Source organism: Monodelphis domestica, chromosome 3 (assembly GCF_027887165.1).
Source record: "Monodelphis domestica isolate mMonDom1 chromosome 3, mMonDom1.pri, whole genome shotgun sequence".
NCBI classification, from domain to species: Eukaryota; Metazoa; Chordata; class Mammalia; order Didelphimorphia; family Didelphidae; genus Monodelphis; species Monodelphis domestica.
This window is the reverse complement of record NC_077229.1, coordinates 165,431,195-165,451,432: the sequence shown is the minus strand read 5'-3', so window position 1 is coordinate 165,451,432 and position 20,238 is coordinate 165,431,195. Positions and strand designations below refer to the sequence as shown.

Below are 20,238 nucleotides of genomic sequence, written 5' to 3'. Positions count from 1 at the left end.
GTATGAGAAAAGACAAAACAATCAAATATTTTCACAATTATTAAAGAAGTCTAATTTGAGACTAAGGGTTAAGATAAACAGTTAGACAAAGCCATAATGTTTCTTATCTAAGAACAATAATTTTTACAACAATAGTTGAGAAGTTCTGCTTTATTATATTTTCACATAGTTTGTCATATTTTATTTCTCTGTCAAAAGAAGATATTATTATTTCTTTTCCTCGTATTCCTATTATCTAGCACAATGCCCAACATATAACAGGCACCTAATAATTACTTGATAATGGATTACTTGGATCAATGTGCTAGTTCAAGTTTTACCACACTTCTCTGATTTCTTCTTGGTCTTAATTTCTTATAACAAAGTAAAATTCCATAATCTTTTGTGGGATTCATATTTTCTATGATATTTTATAAAATTAAACATTGGTATTATAAACCTTAAAATTTCTTAGACTTATGAATGTTGGAAATTTCCTCATTGGGAAAATTCATACTGGAAAAAATTTCCTACTGATAGTAAGAACTCTTTTGGAATGTGAAACCCCTTGGCATGGGAGGATCCTTTTCCTCACTACTTAAGACTACTTTAGGACAGAAACCTTTTGCTAAACAATGGAAAGGGTTTTGACCTATGCTTAAGCATAGAACAGGAAGTTCTTTGAGTCATGATTGATTTTAGAATTGATACAATAGAGATACTTGGAATGACAGAACCAGGTCTTGGAAAATACAATCTCCACCCTACTTAGAGTAACAGGATTTAGGAAGGGCTGCAGCAAAGATCAAGATTTAATTATTTGAAAATATGATCTTCAATAGACATGTGCAAAGCCACAGACCTCTGGGCGGTCCTGGATTAAACTAGAGCCACCATTGGCTCAGGGGAGACATCGACAGTGATTGGTAGATGTGAGAACTGAGGGGAGGGAACTTGGATGGTTTCCTTAAAGATAGCGGGGTCTGAGGACAGAAGGGAAGAGTTTTTTGGCTCTGAGAGGTTTTGCTTTGAGGAGGTTTTGCTCTGAAGGAGTCTGAGAGGAGAGAGGTCCTGGAGAGAGGAGAGTTTTTTGCTCTGAAGGAGGACTGAGGAGGTTGCTCTGTTGGAGGACCAGGAGAGAAGGCTGGCTCTGAAGGAGGAGAATTCTCTGGAAACATTTCTTGAAAGGAGGCTCTCTTGAAGGTGGAGCCTGAGGTTGGCATGAGAAGCCTTACCTAGAGAGATCTTGGGTGAGTGATAAAACCAACTGACTGATTTATTCATTCTTATTCCTTTCTTACTTTCTCTCTTTTTCTATTGATTAATCAGTGTATTATAAATTAAATTTCTCTATAAAACCCAGTTGGCTTGGGCATATTCATAAATTGGGAATATATTCCCTGGTGACCATCTTATATTTATATAAACCAAGACACAGTAGAAAACATATTTCAGCGGTCATAATTGATATATATATATATATATATATATATATATATATATATATATACATATATATATATATATTTCCCTTGCTCCCCAACATTTTAATTATCACAGTTTATGGCTCCCACTCTCTTATTTACAACTATTTAACACTCAAAACTATTTTAAATCTAACAGTATTCAGAAATGCAGGCAGGCCATAAAGGATGCACAGACCTTCACTTTTTTGAGCTTTCAGTGATACTTATAGGAGAAGAATTAGGAAAATCGAGGTCCATCAAAGAGAAAAATTTTAGTCTTATGCCTGGAAAATCACTTCTGTTACACTCATAATTCTCACTTCTATTTTCTTGGTGAAGAAATTGCTTTAAATTATGACCTATCAAATAACATTCCTCAGCTAGGTTAAAAGTCTATGGGAAAATGAATATAGCATTTTCAACATTTTTATTTTCTTACTTTTTTCTTTAGTAGAAAAAGATGTTAATTATAAATGCTTTAAACTGTTGACTTTTTATATCATCAAATGAAGAACTATGCTCACTTGCTAGGACCATATGAACATGTAAGTTTCTTTATCCTTCCTTTCTAGATAACACCTAGGGGTTGGAATAATGCTTCCTTCATTTACCTAGATTATAGTTTCACTAAAATAACAGACAATGCTTCCTTATGTAGGAGAAACATTGAGTGACTAATATTTAGTTGATAAACAATTGTGTTTATATGCCATGCTTTAAAAATATTTTCAAACTGTCTGGAAGAAATAAAGTAAAATCATGGCATAATAGATAGGAAAGTAGGCTTGCTCATCAGGAATGTTTGATTTCAATTCCCACTTCTGACACAGATTGTGTGACTTTAGACAAGTTATTTACCCTCTCAGAGATGTAGGAAACTTCCTAAGATTGTACATCATGGAACAATTACTTATTTGAATTGATAAATGGAGTTTTTCATACTAAGAGTTCACTACATGATGACATCACAGGATTGAACAAAAAACTCCCACAACACACAAAGGTAGAATTGATTACTTAGAGTTAATTAAATGCCCTTATGTTTCTATTAAAGTGTTTAATTCATATATGTTAAAGTAACCAAATTATTATTATCTAATTAGCCTCTTTTACCTTCTAAGCATGGTCTGTGATTCGTCTATCCTCTACTGGTTATCTTATTAATTCAACCTGGTAACCTCTGTACCTGTATTTCTTCCTTTTCATTACTTTTCCCTCCCCCTCTCCAAATGCTTATCTCCCAGGGACAATCATATGCCTCTAATTTCAAGTCAAGGAAATCTTCCTTTCCCCAAATTTGTAGTTTGGGGACTTGTTGCATTAATTTATTATTAAATTCCAATATTAGAAATTGGCATCAAAAGAAAAAAAATATTTCTAGATAATACAGATATCACATAAATGTTATTGGTAATTTATTTCAGAAGCTTTTCTTTTAATGACAACATATTTTAGCCCATCAATTAATTTTTTCAAAGTTTAAACAATTATTTTATTTTTTTTTTTGCTATATTAGGGGCATGTGAAAATATACTTTATGAACTTGATAAATACCTCATTTTCCTATGGAACACAAATCATGATCAGATCTAGAATGTACTCTGATAGTCTATACTTATTGGTGAGAGTAAAGCCAGCAAACCAGCTCCTCAGAAAAGAATTGTCTCATAAACAATATAGAATGGAATATGCAGTTATTAAACAACAAAGTCTCATTAATTACATTGTCAAAATATTGCCAAAATTCTGAATTTTCTTTAGTGAATATGTGACTGTCAGTAAAATCTTTAAAAGATGCCAAGTATAAGTGGAGTGTAGATGAAGAAATGCCAGGAAAAGTTTTGTCTTCTGCCATATATAAAATCCTCATTGTGACCTCACTGTATATATAATAACATACAATAACATCAGGGAAGCCATTTCATATTTTTAAGCAAAGGGTTAAAGTATAATGAGTAGTGTTCATAGGCCTTAACCAGATCAGAAACATATACACATATACATCCATAAATTAATATTTAAAATATCTTATGCAGGTTTCCTCTAAGACTATATTTGTTCTTGCCCATGATGGTAAGGCTATGAGTACTGGTTTTCTTTGGTGCCTTTGGCAGGTCAAGAGTATTAAAGAGGAAAAAATACAGAATTGGAAGAAGAGAAGATGATCCAGACAGGATAATTAGCAAAGGTGTTCATTTTCATTTGCCTCTTTGAAACTCCATTGGTTTTTTAGGGGGCAAAAATACTAGAGTGGTTTGACATTTTGTCAAGCTCATTTTAGAGATGAGAAAACTGAGCCAAACAGGGTTAAGTGACTTGCTCAGGGTCATATAGCTAGTAAGGGTCTGAGGCCAGACTTGAACTCAGGAAGCTGAGTCTTCCTGACTTTACACCTAGCCTTCTATCCACTGTGCCATCTAGCTGCCTCAAGCAAAGGTAGTTTAGCCAAAGCCAAAGAAGCAGATGTGAATTTTTATTGGGAGGCATTATCAAAACCTTGACACCATGAGTAAATAATAATTATAGCTATAGATACAGCTATATGAACATACAGGCTGTACAATTATTAATCCTTTATATCACTAGAGGACTAGAATACCTCCTTTTTAAATCATCTCTTTATTAAAAAGTTAAGGTTGATTTTTATATTTAGTTCATCTAAGGTAAATGATGTATTCTCTGTCTACTGTACATCTATCTCCCCATTGCTTTTTGAGTGACATACAACTTCAGTTCTTTTGAGATTCTACCATCTTTTGATTTATAGCCATTCAGTATCACTACAAGAATATTGGTGTTAAGTGGGCAGCTGGGTAGCTCAGTGGATTAAGAGCCAGGCCTAGAGACAGGAGGTCCTGGGTTCAAATGTGACCTCAGATACTTCCTAGATGTGTGACTCTGGGAAAGTCACTTGATCCCTATTGCCTAGTCCTTATCACTCTTCTGCTTAGGAACCAATACACAGTATTGATTTTAATACAGAAGGTAAGGGTTTTTGTTAAAAAGATGAGTCTGTTTAGAGAGAATCTTGGAGTCATTAAAAATACAGTTGAATTTCTAAAAGACAATGCTACTCTTTCATAGTCAATTCTGGGCAAATACATGCCCCCAAATATGTACTGATTGATGGGCTGACTCTACCTAACCACATAATTTATATGGTAGATGTTATTTACTACTTTATTTTCTTTCTGGATGGTCAGGCTGAATATTTTTTGTTTGATTATGTATCTTATTTAGAAGGTTCTCTTCTGTTTTGGGGGTTGATGCAATAAATACAATGCCATCCACAAATAGCAGCATTTGGAATTTCCTCCCCTTTACAGAGAATCATTTTACCATTTAAATTTCACACTTTTCCACACAAAAGGCATAAAAACCCTTTGGTGAACTTATGTCTTCCAACTTTAGGACTTGGTGTTTAATTTTCATAAGGTTGTTAAGGTTGTTACTTTGTCATTTAAGAAATTATTTGTGATTTTAATGAGTTATGTTAGCATTTTGCTATACTGAATTAAATGCTTTTTACAGATATTAGACAAGTAAAATGAAATATTAAATTATGTGCTTTTCAGGCAATTCATGTAATAAAATATTCTTTCTTAAAGATTGTTTTCTAATAAATATCTTATTTTTCATTTAACAACCATCTTATTGTAGCTATTGTATGCAGTCATGCAGTGGGCAACAATGATAAAAACTAAGTTTAGATAAAAGAGCAGCTTGATTTCTGCTTACACCCTAGTAAAATGAAAGAAACACTGGTTAGTATAATATGCAGAATTAAATGGTAAATATGTTAGAGTTGCAAAATAAAGTGCTGTTGAGGTTTGAATTGGGTTGCTATTAATAGAGATTATAAAGAAGTGCTTCTTGGTGGAGGTATTATTTAAGCTGGAAATTAAAAGCATTAAGCATAAAATAAAACATTTATCAAATACCTTCTCAGAGAAAGACAATCATCTTGGGGCTAGGCATTCATAGAAAACAATTAAAATAGTCCTCTTCTACTTGGGACATACAACTTAAAGAAAAACTTTTGATATGAGGAAGAACATCAGACCCATTTCTAAAGTAATCTAAGGATTCTAAGAAGTTAAAGTAATAGAGAACTATATTCCAAACATAGGATAGCTTGTATGAGAATGTGGAAAATGGAACGTGCAAAGTTCAGGAATAACTGAAGTGTGAATTTGATTGGAATTTTAGAGTACACAGCAATGCAAAATAGTTCTGGGAGTCAGATTGTGGAAGCTCAGCTATAGGGTTTTGTTGGAATGGTTGCAGAAAGCCATTAAAATTTTTAAGCATAAGGGAGATATGGAACAAGTAGAGGTTTCAGCAGACAGAGAGGGAAGAAATAGAATATTTGAAAACAATAGCATGAACACAATAATGGAGGCAAGAGAAAGCTATTCAAATTCTGAAAATAGTCTGGTTTGACTAGAACAGTGTGTGGAAATGAGTAATGTGAGATATGTGATTGGAAAAATATTAATAGGCTATAAAAACCCTTGAGTTCCAAGCAGAGATATTTTCACATTATTCTATAGGAAAAATGGAGATTATAGAGTCTTGGACAGAAGGGACATAGCCATATTTGCTCAAAAAGAAAAAAAAATTCATAACAATATGGAAGGTGGATTACAGAAGGAGAGAGGCAATTCAGAAAGAGAAATGAAAAGACTACTGAAGTTGTTCTGGTAAGTAGTGAAAGTAGGAATAGAGAAAAGAAGAGCTAGATGCAAAAGTTATTTTAGAGGAGGCTTTCATAGGATTTAGTAATTGCTTAGATATGAGAGTGGAAGAAGAGTCAAAGAATACAGGGTTATGAACATGAGAAATGCTGAGAGTTTCATTATACTGAAATTATAAGGTAAGAATGAAGGGTTTGGAAACTATTAAATTCATATTTAGAACTGTTGTATTTGGGCTTTTGGAGAAAACCATTAAGAGCTGTTTGAAAACAGGACCCTAAAGATGTGGGTTTGTTATTCAGAAAAACATATGGGGCTATAAATTAACATCTTGGAGTCATCTGAAAAGAGGTATGCTAGTTAAAGGCATGAATATGCATTTGCTTTAGGAAGAGAATATAGAGAACAAAGAAAAAAGAATCAATGACTAGTCAAATTGAGGAACACTCTTTAAGAGTTTGATAAGAATGAGCAGCCATCAAAGGAGAAAGAAGTGAAGAACCAGGAGAATATAATGATCATGGTGTTGGGAGAGGAAAGTCATAGGGAATGAACAGCACTGAAAAACTACAGGAAGGCCAAGCAGGATTTTAAAATAACCTCAGGTTTTGTTGATTTTGTAGTCATTGAGATCTTTGAGAGAGTAGTTTCAGTAGAGTTGAAGAGACAGAATGAGTAGTGATAATATAATGATGACTTTGAATATAGAACATTATTACGAATTCTAACAGTATAGGACAGTGATGGTGAATCTTTTAGAGACCATGGGCCCAAATTGCAACTCCCATGCTGTATGTGAGCTGCCCCCTTACCCCAGACAGGGGAGAGAGGAAGTACCCATTTGGCTGCTGGGCTAAAGGGTGGGTCATGTGAGAAATGTCTTCCTCAGGCACCTGTGCAGTGGGGGAAGGGAGCAACCCCCTTTGGCACATGCTGGCACATGTGCCACAGGTATTGGAGGAGAAGGATGAAGTTGTAGATTGATGGGGTAGAGGGGTTAAATAAAATATTTTTTCTGATTGGGGAGATATGAGCATATTTTTTAAAAAGGAAAGGTTGACTATATATGTATGAGAGAAGGTGATTACTGTTGAAATTAGGTCCAAAAGGAGCTGGGATGAAATGGAATCTGTGATATAGATGAGTAGATTATCTACAATAAGGAGAAAACATTTCTGTGATCAGAGGGAATAAAGAGAAAATATATAATAGTACTGAGAAATGGAAAAAATCAATGTGTGTGTGTGTGTATTGGTACATGAGTGTTAAACATAGAACTCATTTAACATGATCTCAGACTGCTTTGAAACGGTTACCATTAAAATTATCATGATGAATTGATTATGTGATAAGAATATCAGTTTATTTTATACATTTATTGGTTAGACCAGCATCATAACCAATAAAGTGACATAGATTAGTGACCCTCTCTTAATGACCAAACAGCTTAATAAATAGAGTTTTAGGTGCTCATTATTTAGCCACTCCATTGAATATCCCAAGAAAATTTTAATTCATTAATATGTATTTAGGAGGTCCATTATCAAACCCTTAGCTCTTCCTCACACTGACAGGTAGACAGATGAAGATTTGCATGCATGCCTTAAAAGAATTCTTGTCCCCTTTATTCTGTCAAAAGGAAGGTGTTCTTTGGGGTTCCTAAAGACAAAGAAAATGTAAAAAGCTGTGGAGTAGATGAAATCTCTGGCCCAAATCCTAAACAAAGGAATACATAACAATTCTCCCTAATATATAGGAATTGTCGCCTTTATACTCTAGGATTTGATATAAGATTAATACACTATGTGAAAAATGAATTCTCATAAAACAGCAGGCTAAATTGTTTGTTATATGTGGGACTTGGATCCTAATGGGGAGAGAAAAGTAAGGAAAAAACTAAGAAGAGAGCCTATGGTGAATGAGATATAAATTCAATAATAACTAAATTGGCTATTAAGCAGGAGCAAGGTCCAAACTGTGGCTATGCAATGTAAATTTGCAGTAAGTGAAGATAGCTTAGTTTTGTGACTTTTGCCATTGGTATCCTTGAAAGAAAGTGGTAAGAAAACTACCCAGGGAGGAAGATTTGAAGATCAAGAGTGGCAAAATATGAGAAGACCAAGGATTTCCATGATAGTAATTAGCAAAACATTAACATGGCAGACCAAGGAGTTACGAATGGCTGAACATAGAGGCACATGAAATCATCATTGGAAATAGAATGAGAGCATGATAGGTCATGGGACCAGAGGTTACAGTAAAGGTGAAAGGTAAGTCTAGTATGAGAGAATGGAAAAGAAATGATCATAAGATCATAGGCTTAGACCTAAAGAGTACCTTGAAAGTCATCTTGTCTAACTCTGCTGTTTTATACATGAGAAACAGATCCACTTTAAAATATTTGACCAGGAATGCATAGCTTAAAAGGGGTGGCTATGATTTAATTACATATTTGCTTACTCCAAACCTAGCACTTTTTAATTTGATAAGAAATTATTCTTTAGTTCCAAGTTATAAATTCTAGTAGCAGTACAATCCCTAGAGATGGAAAACCTAAAGTGTGGTGACCATGTGAAACTAAAGTAAGATGGATAAGGAAGTTTTGGAGATAAGCAATTGAGGAGTTGAGATTTCTAATTCTTACAAAAGATTTTAACATGAATATTAAAGTCCATGGCTATGGCAGCTGATAGAATGAAGCAACAAGAATGTCAGCTCCCTAAATCATTGAAAACTTTTAAATGACCTAAATGTTGGTAGCGCATTACTTTGCGCTTTGGCATAATTTTGCAGTTCTATTAATAACTAAGTACTGTAGTAAGATGACTATATTTGAAATCAAGAGGTATGATTTAATCCTGACTTTGCCTGGGTGATTTTGGACAAGTCACCTCACCTCTCTGGACCTCAGCTTCCTCATCTGGAAAATGAAGGGTTTGGACCAGATGTCCTCTAAAATCTGTTCCTAAATCTATAATCCTTTGATCCTACAAACTCTACATTTTGTTATTGAGTACCGAATGACAAAAAAGGAAAATAGTATTTGCATAATTAGGGAAATCCATATTTTGCAAAGTATTTATATTTCAGGTACTAAAGATAAGTGAAAACAGGAATACAAAAGTTTAATATAATGTCTTCTTATACATCTATTTGATTTGCTATTTGGAATCAAGTTTGTAGGCTAAGTAACTTTATTCACCTAAGTTCTTGTTTTCATTTATTTGCTATGCTTTTTAGAATAACATTAATACACTTTAAAAGTATTTACCAAAGTTCTTTGTATAAGGGAAAAATTATACATTTGGTGTTCATGGGCCTTAATAATGGTTATTCTTATGCCTTTGACACCACTTAGGAGATGGTATCCCATTAGCTCAATCCAGTATTTAAATTTGTTCAAACATCTTTTTTTAATTAATCTTAATTTATAAGTTATTAATGTTTTCTGCTACTATTTCTCCTGTTGCTTACATAGTTTGAACCTTATAATATCCCATTATAATTTCTTTCAATTATGAAAAATAAGTGAAAGGAAAAGTAATACAATTGAAATAAAAGTCAAATCTCTCCTTTTAGCATGTCTTATACAGGTTAAAAAGAAAAATAGATCAAACCTATTTAGTAAAATATATACATGTTTTAAATATTAGAGAAAATTTACCGTAAATATTCTGTTTTTCTCCTAAGATTGGTAATAACTTTAGCTTTATTCAACTGTTAATTTGTATGTCATGCATGTTAATCATGAATATACAAATTAAAACATTCAGAAAATATAACAGTAGTTTTCTAGTGTTTACTTTGAATGTGAAAGACATGGATAGAAGTGGCCAGGAACACATTTATTTAATGATGGATGATGGATGATCATGGACAAATCACTTAACCTTTCAATACCCCCATGCATGTCTCAGATTATAAGGTACAAAGATTTTGCTGATCTGAAATGGTGGAAGAGTTTTCTTATACAGTGCAGTTCCTTATACAGGTCCCAACAGATCAGAAGGGGAGGAGAAAGAAAAAGGAGTGAAATAGTGGTTACATGGAGAAGCTTTCATCTTAAAATATGCAAATATAATCTTTGCCTAATCAAATGGATTTTCAAATGGAAACTACAAGTTATATATATATGTGTGTGTGTGTGTGTGTGTGTGTATGTATATATACATATTATACATCTGTAGTTGTACTTCACAAGCTTCAATAGAGATTGATCCTTTTCACTTTACCAATAGTTATGTTTTTTGTGATCTTCCCATATGTTTGTGAGAACATTAGTCCTTGCAACTTCACCGTGCTTCCTTTATATTTTTTCATCAACAAATATACAGTTCAGTGTTTGAAGTGCTGCAAAGTAGAAAATTTTATTTTTATATAAATGAATAGTTTGTATATATTTTTTTTCTTTTTCACAGGGTCTAAGAGAATAAGTGACAGTGAAGTCTCTGACTATGACTGTGATGATGGAATTGGTGTAGTGTCAGGTAAAAATTTTAATATATTGTACAGTATTATAAATTGGAAATTTGTATATCATGACTGATTTTGAAATTCTTATGAATAAAAGTTAAAATATTATTTATGGAGTAATTCACAAATACTTTACTGCATAGTATACAGAAAATCCAAACATCATTGCATTTCTATAAGAAATAATACTTCAGTAATAGGTATTAAGGAATTTCAAAAGTGAATTAATTTGAAACAAAAAAACCTTCTCATTACTCCAAGTGATTTTATGTTTCTGTTTAAAAATATAAATAGTTTTGTGAATGTTTTACAGTCCCAATTCAGAAAGTATATTTAGAGATTTTAATGCCTATCTACAAGGGTCCAGATTCTTTGTGCTGAAAATCAGACATCATTTAGAACTGTTTAGATCCATTAGTATTATTAGTGTAATAATTAAAATAATATTTCTACCCAGATAAATAGATATAGATATACATATATATTTTTATAAAGTTTATTGGAAGGGTAGATAATTTTCCTATAAGTAACCTGACCACATGGTGCCTAGCCTGCCAATATCTTCCTCATTCCCCCTCACCAGCCTGTTCTCTCTCTTCTCCTCATGGTTCTACCCGTTCCTCTTCATTGGTCTCCCCGGTTCTGCCCCAAACTTTAACTTTCATTCACATGTAGAACTTACACCGATGCAACCCTGGCTCAACTGTGGAATGTTTGATAGACAGGTAATGTTACTCAGGAGGGGGAGGCAATGAGCTTCCTTGACACGACACTCCCTGTGATCCTTTGGGAGACCCATCTCCCCTATAGATCATATAACTATCTTATAACTGTAAATACCTTCTAGCTAAAAGTACATACTATATTGCATTTTTCCAAGATGGAGTTACAATACTTAGAGATGGGAGTAAAATACAAAAACAGTTTGATAGATACATTGACAAAATGCTAAATAGGGGGCAGTCCTCTTTGGCATAAGAGTTTACATTCAGAATAAGTATGTTCAACCCTCTTCAATTCAGTTCATTATATCCCAAAGTTCATTCTGAATCTTTTGATTGCAGTGTGTGGCTTCTTCAGGCATCTTACAGCACCTTTTCCAAAAGGATCTACTTTCTTGATTTGGGATATTGGCAAGTTTCTTTTTCTGAAATTTCTCCAAAAAATTTTAAATGTTGCATTTTAGGATAATTACACAATTCCCTCTGAGGAAGGTGTTGACCAACACCAGAATAACACTGGGATACATGACTGAGTTATGAGGTATATGAAATAATTGTCAAAAGGAAAACAAAACAAAAATAAACCACCTCCCAAAATATCCCAAATAAAAGAGTAAAAAATAATGAAATTCTGTATAAAGATAAGAAATACAGAACAAAATAAAAATCTTATTTGTATAAAATTCTGAGTAAAAAATAAAAATGTACAGTAACAGGTTCTTGAACCATAGCAAGAACCAATTAAAGTGACTTATGTTCCACAACTACTGTAGGAGAGTAGCAGCAATATAGCATGTAACCATTTGCAGCCAGGACTACAGAAAATTGCCAAACTATAAGAGAAAAAGGACTAAGTTTCAGAAGCAAATGGGAAAAATCATTCTCTGATCTGATTGTACTGTCATTGTCAGAGATAGGGGGATCCAGGATGATAGCCAACCTGTGGTACTTGACTCAAAGTATTGCACATGTAGTATGGTTCAAGGAAGTCCTGCATCTTAACATATGTCAAGGGCTGCAACCTTGATTCACACACTAGGTTCAATTCCTTTTGTATTGGCATAGAAGTTCAACAATCCTCCCTGGATTGGATTTGGTCCTTTTTGACCTTGTGCTACTTGACACTGTATAGAGGCTCTTTTGTTCCCTTCTCTTAGAATCAGACATAATCATTAAATCAAAAAATAGCAGGTTTCCTTAGTTGAAAGCTTTTTGGGTATGCATATTACTAGGGCTAATAGATATTGTAAACTTATACTGTAAACTGTATCCTTCAAGTAAAAAAAAACCCATTAATACTGATTTCATGTATTTCAAATATCACTAATGTTAGGGAAAAAGAGAAAAAAATTGCAAACATAAAGAGAAAAAAATAATGAAAAAAATCAGAATTTCACAGTTCACATTTCATGTGACAATGTGTTAGGTAACTGAGGCACAACAGAAAAGGTGCTCACTCAAAAGTGAAATTTATATCACTCTTAACTTGGCTAGGATCTACAGTGTGAGTGTACATAATGTTTTCACCAGGTAAAAACCTTTTAAAAACAGTAGTACAACAACTAATATATATTTTTAAAAGTACCAAAATCCCCAAAATTATAAGAGCTCATTTAAGGATAACTGCAAACAAACCAGCCACCATTAGGATTCACAGGAGTTGCTGTGTGACATCCAAAATCCTTTGAAATCATGAATACTTGTCACAAGTTCTACAGATTTAGCCAATCTTTCAACTTTGGCAAAAATATTTCTAACAAAGTCTAATATTACCATCAATCCAAAATTTGGTGGGAGAGAAAACACAGAAAATCCTCTGTACGATTGATGAAGAATTACAAATATAATTCATCCATTTCGAAGCTACAGAACGTCCAGGAAAAAAATCATTCCCACCTCCTGGATGAGATTATAACACATTACTGGTTAAAATAAGCCACTTGGGCACCTCCCTCCCTCCCTCTTGGTATGAGACTGTAAGAGTGTAACAGAACTGTCTCCAGTACATCCCAACCATTTTCACGTGGAGCCAAGGACTAAAAAATTAAAATCACTACAGATATGCCATCCATTACATTTACAATAAATGCAGAAATGGAAAAATACAACAATGCCATTTAACTTTACTTTAACTACAAATACACCCTTACCTCTTGTTACAAACAACTAAAGAGGCAGGAAAATAAATGATCAGAGGTAGGGATGCTCCCAACTATCTGAAAACCATGTCTGAATACTTATTAAAATCAATTTAAATTATTAGGCAATTAAATTCTCCAAAATATGTATGCAGGTTGAAACCAATTCAATGGAGTTCATCCATCATCTCTGTGTGACATTTAACAAAGGCAAATAAGGAACAAAATGTTGTTTGTGGACTTTTACAAAGATATTCTTCAGAACAATCATAGTCATAGAGGAGGTACAAATAAAGACAATTTAACAGAATATTTCAGTTTTGATAACTTATGAAGTAGTTAACATTAAATTATACACATCTTGTATTTAGAATCATGTTACATAGACTTCTTCATTATGGGGAGGGTAACAAACTGAAACAGTTAACATCAATAAGACAATGAGGTCTGAAAATGTTTAAAAATTCACTTCCAGATTCTTTGAGGTTCCTTCCCCTCCCAAGTACTATCATTCATCATAATTCCTTTGTCCACACCTCTGGGGTCTCCCATGCTGAGGGGAATTCCACACTGAGTTTGGTGTTTGGGTGTGAGTTTTGATTTTCCTCACTGGAATAACTATTCCTTCTATCAATACTACTTTCCTGAAACATCTATTCCTATTCTCCTGATTCCTCTTCTTATAATTCATATTCACATGACCAATGTTTCCACAAAAATAACATCTTAGTGGTTGCTTTGTGGATTCTTGTAAGGGAGCTATGATCTCTCCTTGCTTTACCTTCATAACTGTTTCAGTTAATTCTTTTATTTCTTTCCTCAATGTCTCTACTAAATTAGAATTCTCTTTATCCTTCTCACCCTGTTTAGAAGTCAATTCCTTTATTTCCTTCCTTAATGCTTCCACTAAATCAGTGTTCTCCTCCTTTTCCTTATGTCTCTCAAAAGCATAAATTGCCACTCTCTTCAATTCTTCAAGGTCCATAATAGGCCAATTTGGACAGCTATCATAAAATAATTACTAACTACCTTACAACTGTTTTTTAAAAATTGCATTCTGATTTGTCTATGGTCCTGTTCCCTCTCCAGATCAAGCTCAATATATCTTCCTCCCAGCTCAATAATCTATGCATAAATTGGGTGGGATTTTTGCTATCTTCTTGCTTAAGATTTTCAAATTTAGTTTATATACCAGGCCTATAAGAACAAGCTCTCATAGCTTTTAGCAATGCATTTCTATCCTGGCATAGTTGTAAGTAATCTTGCTCTTAATTTGGGTCCCATTTGGGATCTTTAGTTGGCCAATGAGCTGCCCCCTTTCCTTGGACCTGATTAACAAGAGAAAGAATCTTATTGCTTTCCCTTTCTGTTAGCAAGGCCTGGAGCAAATCTTCTACATCAAGCCATGTGGGATTATATGTGCAAAAAATGGTTTCAAACTTATTTATCACCACCACGGGATCAGCTTCATATGAAGGTGTTTTTTCTTTGAATTTCTCAATGTCCTGTGGAGAAAAACATGTATGATGTCTAATGTTTACTAAATCTCCACATCTATTATATGTAGGGACAACTCTTAGAGGGAAAAGACCTTTATTTGAATCATCTGTGGCAACTGCTACTTGACCTGTATTCTGGTGTTCTTTGCAGTGGGCTGTTGTAAGGCTGGTAGGGGATGGGCGTGGAGTGGTGGAATGGAGCTGGTCAGACAGATAGGGAGAAAAGATTGGGGGCAGGGTGGAGAGGAACAGGTGATAGGCTGGGGATGGGGTGGAAAGGAACAGAGAAGGGGCTGGGGTGGGGTGGAGAGGAATTGGGGTGGGACTGAATACAGGGTGGAAAGGAGTAGCATGGTTGAGGTCTAGAGGGGTCACAGTAAGGTGGGTAGGAAGGAGGATGTGGAAAAGGATTGAAGTAGGGATGGTATGGGTGGGGTCAGGGAAGAGGAGTGGTAAAAGGAGGGTAGAGAGGTAGATTGGGAGGAAAGGGGATGGGAGGAGTGGGGGATCAGTGAGGTCTGACAGGGAGAGAAGCTGAGGGGTTCAAGTCCTGGTTTTAGTCAGTATGAATAGAAAACTCCTCAAAGGCCAGGTGGGATGACAGAGCATGTTTATTGCTATATTTCACTAAAGGAGTTAAGTTAGAATGGTTTGGTGCCAAAGAAAGAATGGTTTCCTCACTGGAAGGAATGATTGATTCATCAACATGATATGCCTGAAAATACCAGTATTTATAATCTTTGGACTCTTTGTTTTTAATGACTAACTTCAAATCTTTTAAGATCTTGAAGTCAAAAGAGCCATATTTTGGTAAAGTAAAAGATATGTCCACCCATGCCTTCTAAAGCTTACTAGCTTCTTTCTTTGTCATCCAATTCTCCTTAGACAAATTTGGATCACTCCAGGAATTTAAAAATTTATACAGGGCTGAATCAGGAAGAATATATCCTGATTTCCTTTGATGTGTTGCAGTATTTCCCATAACATCTAGTCTGTATGTCTTATTTAAGCTAGTTTGAAATAGTAATTATAGCACAGAAATAGTATCAATAATGAATATGTATGTATTATTGAAATAATTGTTTTTATTGATAATTAATAATATGTATTAATTATAATTAGTAATGATGTTTGTAATAATATGCATTTTATAGTTATTGTTATTAATAATTATCAAACATAAACAAGTATCAGTAATCAATAATAACCATTAGGAGTTAATAACAATGACTAAAATAGTTATTGAAAATTAATAATTATTGTTATTGATAGTGTTATTAATACTATTGTGTTCTAAATTATTCCTTAATATTGCATGTAATTAATTTGATTTAATGTTGACTTTGTTCAAATTTAGAAATCTGGTTATAATTTAAATTCAATATCATTAATATTTCCTATTAATCCTTTTGTTTAAATCTATTCAATTTAATAGCATTATTTTAGATCACTAGTAGCAGTAACAAAGGAATTCTTTTTATTTTCTTGGAATTTTAATTCTTGACAATAGGTGGTGCTATAAATGTGTGTAGAGTAGAAGGCACATGTGGGTAAACCTATCTAATCAAACAGTCAGATAAAGAGAATGCAAAAAAAATTGTCTTTTAATATGCTATAGAAAGGCAAGCAGTCTTCCAGGAAAGCTTTGAATGGCTTTTAAAATGCTATTGAATGCAAGCACTCCCAAGGGAAATGTGGCTTTAGATATAATAAAGAAACTAGGCAGTCTATAAAAAGTTTGAGGGTGGGGGAAGGAGAGAGAAAAATGCAGCTTCAAGATACAAATTCCAAGAGAACACTTCCTCTAAGCCTAGGTCTAAGGACTGTTTGAGGGGTGAATGGGAGAAAGGGAAGAAAAATGGAGTTAAATCCCTTCCTCTGGAACAGCTATGTGTTTTCAAAGTTGGGGGAAGGACACAGAGTTTCTAACCGTAGGCACAGCCTGGAAGGATCCTCAGAATTAATTTAATGAGTGACTGAGCAGGTCCCTGCTGCAGAAGGGTGTGGGGAAAGTCAAGCAGACACTGGGCTGGTAAAGATCCATTGGGTCCTAGTGCCCCTTGTTTTAAAAAACGGGTTAGGTCGGGTGGGGGTGTAGCCATGTGGGGAGAGTGCAGAGGCTGGGAAGAAAGAGGAGTCTGCCAGATCCAGCCCTTTAATATAAAGCAGCCTCTCCCCTGCCTGGGTGCCTGATTCTGTTTCAGGCCTGCCCCAGGGAGCCCCTAACTCTACTCCACAGCCTGTAAGGGCCCCTAGGATCCATTCAAGGGGTACCCCACATACACTCTGCACTGCACTAGGCTGAAAGAAGGAACCCTAGGACCTTGCTTGATGTGGAAAATAAAAGAGCAGGAGTACCTTTTGGGTCCTAAAACCCACCTAATTCCCTATGGGCAAAAAAGCCCCCTTCAATCCTAATCAAGCTGAAAGAAAAATTTGGGATGTGGTGGGAAGTGGTGGGGATGCCACCAGGGAAGGAGTTTTTCTCACCAATCCAATGTGATCTGATCTGGGAAAAGCAACTTCCTGTTCCCTCTCTTTGCCAAGGTTCCTTTCATATATGAAGCAGGATAGCTAACTAAAGAATCTTATTTAAGCTTTACCTAAGACTCAAAACTTCTTTCAGAAAAAATTAAGGTTCTTAAAAAAAAAGCCCACACATTGGTTGCCATCTGTAATAATTAAAAATAATATTTCTACCCAGATATATATATGCATATATATTCATTTATTTATAAAGTTTATTGGAAGGGTAAACAATGTTCCTATAAGTAACCTGACCACGTGGTGCCTAGATGGTCAGTCTCTTCCTCATTCCCCCTTACCTGCCTGCTCTCTCTTTTCCCTTCATGGTTCTCCCCATTCCTCTTTGTAGGTCTCCCTGGTTCTGCCCCAAACCTTAGCTTTTATTCAGGTACAGAACGTACACCAAGGCAACCCAGGCATAACTGTGGTATGTCAGGAATGTTTGATAGACAGATAAAATTACTCAGGAGGGAGAGGGGATGAGTTTCCTTGACACATTAGTTTTGACTTGAATTCAACAAAATGAAAAAATAACTTCTCCAGGTAGGAGCTAGTTATGCTGTGTTATTATTATTATTATTATTAGTAGTAGTAGTAGTAGTAGTAGTAGTAGTAGTAATAGTAGTAGTCTTCATCGTTGTTGTAGTATTACATGTTAATGCACTAATTGCTAACCCTGTTTTGCTTAATAGTTCTATCAATGATATCAGTGAAATAGCATGGATGCTATTTTATCAGTTTTATAGATATTAGAAAGATGACCCTATACAAACCATATTACTCATTTTTGTAATAGAACAATCTTTTAAATTCAAAACCCCAAATCATATACTCATATAAACAAGCAATAAATCATGTTTTGTTCTGCATTTCTTCTCCAACCATTTTTTCTCTCTATGTGGATAGCATTATTTCTCATACGTCCCTCAGGATTGTCTTGGATCATTGCATTTATTTAGTAGCAAAGTCAGTCACATTTGATTGCCCCACACTGGTATGTGAAGATTTATTATATAGGACATTCTCTAGAATTAGGTACAGTAGTCCTAAAATGACATATCTAACACTCTATGGTCAAGACTTACTCAAAATTTTTCTTGTGTTCTAGGACTTAATAGAACTTGTGTTCTACTTGATAAAACTTTCAAGAACTTAAGGTGGCAGAACTTTTAGCAGAATGGATGTCAGTGCTTATTCCTGCTGCCATCTCCTCTTTTGTCTCTCAAAACAGCAAGAAATGTAACAAATAAGATAAAATAACAATGAAAATAATAAAAAGGAACTGAATGAAATACTAATGGAAGATGTCACAGAAAACTCTAGTCAGTCCTATGCCAGAGGGGATTCAGCCTTGAGCTGAGGACCTGGGGATGCAGGGAGACTCTCTCAAGAGAATAGATCTCTCCTGAGGCTAGTCCCTTCAGAAAATTCAGGAGAGTAGTTAGCCTTTTTCACTCACCATGTGTCAGTCCAAAGCGAAGCAGTCTGAGATCTCAAGCCCGGGTTCCTCCAAAGTCAAGTTGAAGACTGAAGAGGGAAGACCTCTCACAGGAAGTTTCTTGGCATTATTAAACACCGTTTCTTTTTGTCACTTCCTGTGACTTCCTTCATTTGATGTGTAACAATTTCAGCTAAAGCTTTTTCTTAGAACTGCCCAGGGGGCAATCAGTCAATTCTGATTCATCACCCACTATCAAACATGTGAGTCACAGACTTCCCCCACTCAAGTCTGAGTGGGGGGGAAAAGCTTTTGGTGATTAAATCTAAAAATGGGCAGGGGAGAGTTAATTTAATCTTCACAATACATAACTACACAACTAACTATATAACATAACTGCATAACTAACTACATAAAAAGTCTACTTTTCCTTTTCTTACTGCAGCAATATCTTGTTTCTCCTATTTGCATAACCTCTGTCCTAATTTATTACTTTATCTCTTCTTGCCTGGAATATTGTGATAGTCTCTTAATTGGTCTTCTTTCCTTTATCATCTTTATCTTTCACAGAACTGCCAAATTGACATTCTTAAAACACAGCATTGGTCAAATCATGCCCACTAGGGAATCTTTGTTGTCTCCCTGTTTTTTCTATGATAAAATATAAAAACTGAACACTGAACTGAAACAATGACACTGAAACTTAAGCCTTTCATAGTCTGTCTCATTTACCTTTCCTCTTACTGCATACCATTCCAGGAAAACTGTTCTGCTAGTTATCTATACATGAAATTCACATCTATTTTATGTAATTACTAGTTTTTCTCAATGTAGTGCTCAGGTACCTTGGCTTTTACTAATCCCCCCTAGTTATTAGCATTCTCTCCCTCTTTAAATCACTCTCTATTTCTTCATGAATTTTTAGCATTTAATTATTTGAACACACATAGTATATGCCCAATAGAATGTAAGACCCTTATATGAAGGAACTATTTTGTTTTTTCCTTTGAATTCCCTGAGACTAGTTCAGTATTTTGCATGTTCTACTTAATAAATGTGTGTTTAGCAGAATTCAATTGAATCACAAGACTGCCATGATGTGAATGAAAGAGATTGTCTTATTTGTAATCTCCATATAATCAAACACAGCCCTGAATATCTTATACTCAATGACTCTTTAGGCATATTTGAAAAGGCAGATATTTTAAAAAATGTAACAGTTTATATCAGTCATTAAGGTTGTCCATATTTGATGATTTTTAAATATTTTATGTATGCCAATTAAAGTAAAGTTTCAGCA

At 34.5% G+C, this 20,238-nt stretch overlaps 1 protein-coding gene across 38 annotated transcripts in view; it reads left to right on the top strand.

The window, feature by feature from the left end:
• Window positions 1–20,238, top strand: part of RIMS2 (regulating synaptic membrane exocytosis 2) — an 821,462-nt gene that overhangs the window by 495,798 nt on the left and 305,426 nt on the right. For all 38 annotated transcript variants that reach the window (XM_056823206.1, XM_056823209.1, XM_056823211.1 and 35 more), the window contains one exon: window positions 10,561–10,629. In XM_056823206.1, coding sequence (XP_056679184.1) covers window positions 10,561–10,629 — 69 coding nt within the window. The remainder of the gene's footprint in view (window positions 1–10,560; window positions 10,630–20,238) is intronic.